Source organism: Eimeria mitis, genomic scaffold (genome assembly GCF_000499745.2).
Source record: "Eimeria mitis Houghton genomic scaffold, Emh_scaff594, whole genome shotgun sequence".
Lineage (NCBI taxonomy): Eukaryota > Apicomplexa > Conoidasida > Eucoccidiorida > Eimeriidae > Eimeria > Eimeria mitis.
In genome coordinates this window covers 17,027-17,401 of record NW_013574172.1, presented here as the reverse complement: position 1 = coordinate 17,401, position 375 = coordinate 17,027, and the positions used below count along the sequence as shown (strand labels likewise).

Genomic DNA, 375 nt, shown 5'->3' with positions numbered 1-375 from the left:
CCCCCCCCCCCCCCCCATCACCCTTCTGCGTTTTTTAATTAAATTAAATAATTATTTATTAATTTATTTTATTTATTAAATAGAAAATGAAAATAGAAAACGACACACGGGCCTCCCTGAGGACCCTATCAAGGGATCAGCTGGCGGGTACCCTGAGGTCCCTATACACCGCAAAGGAGGGTAAGCAACACACAAACCCTAAACCCTAAACCCTAAACCCTAAACCCTAGAAACACCCGAGGCAGATGCTTCCTCTCGTTAGCTAGCTCTTCCCTTCTGTGTTTGATGCTACTGTACCCATGCAACAGCAGCAGCAGCAGCAGCAGCAACAACAGCAGCAGCAACAGCAGCAGGAGTGACCGCAGCAGAGTTTGC

The 375-nt window shown here is 47.5% G+C and overlaps 1 protein-coding gene across 1 annotated transcript in view; it reads left to right on the top strand.

Moving 5' to 3' along the window:
* Positions 1–86: 86 nt before the first annotated feature.
* Positions 87–375, top strand: part of EMH_0017220 (uncharacterized protein) — a gene marked incomplete at both ends in the record, with an annotated part of 10,949 nt that continues 10,660 nt past the window's right edge. The window contains one exon of the mRNA XM_013500844.1: positions 87–180. Within this exon, the coding sequence (XP_013356298.1) occupies positions 87–180 (94 nt within the window). The remainder of the gene's footprint in view (positions 181–375) is intronic.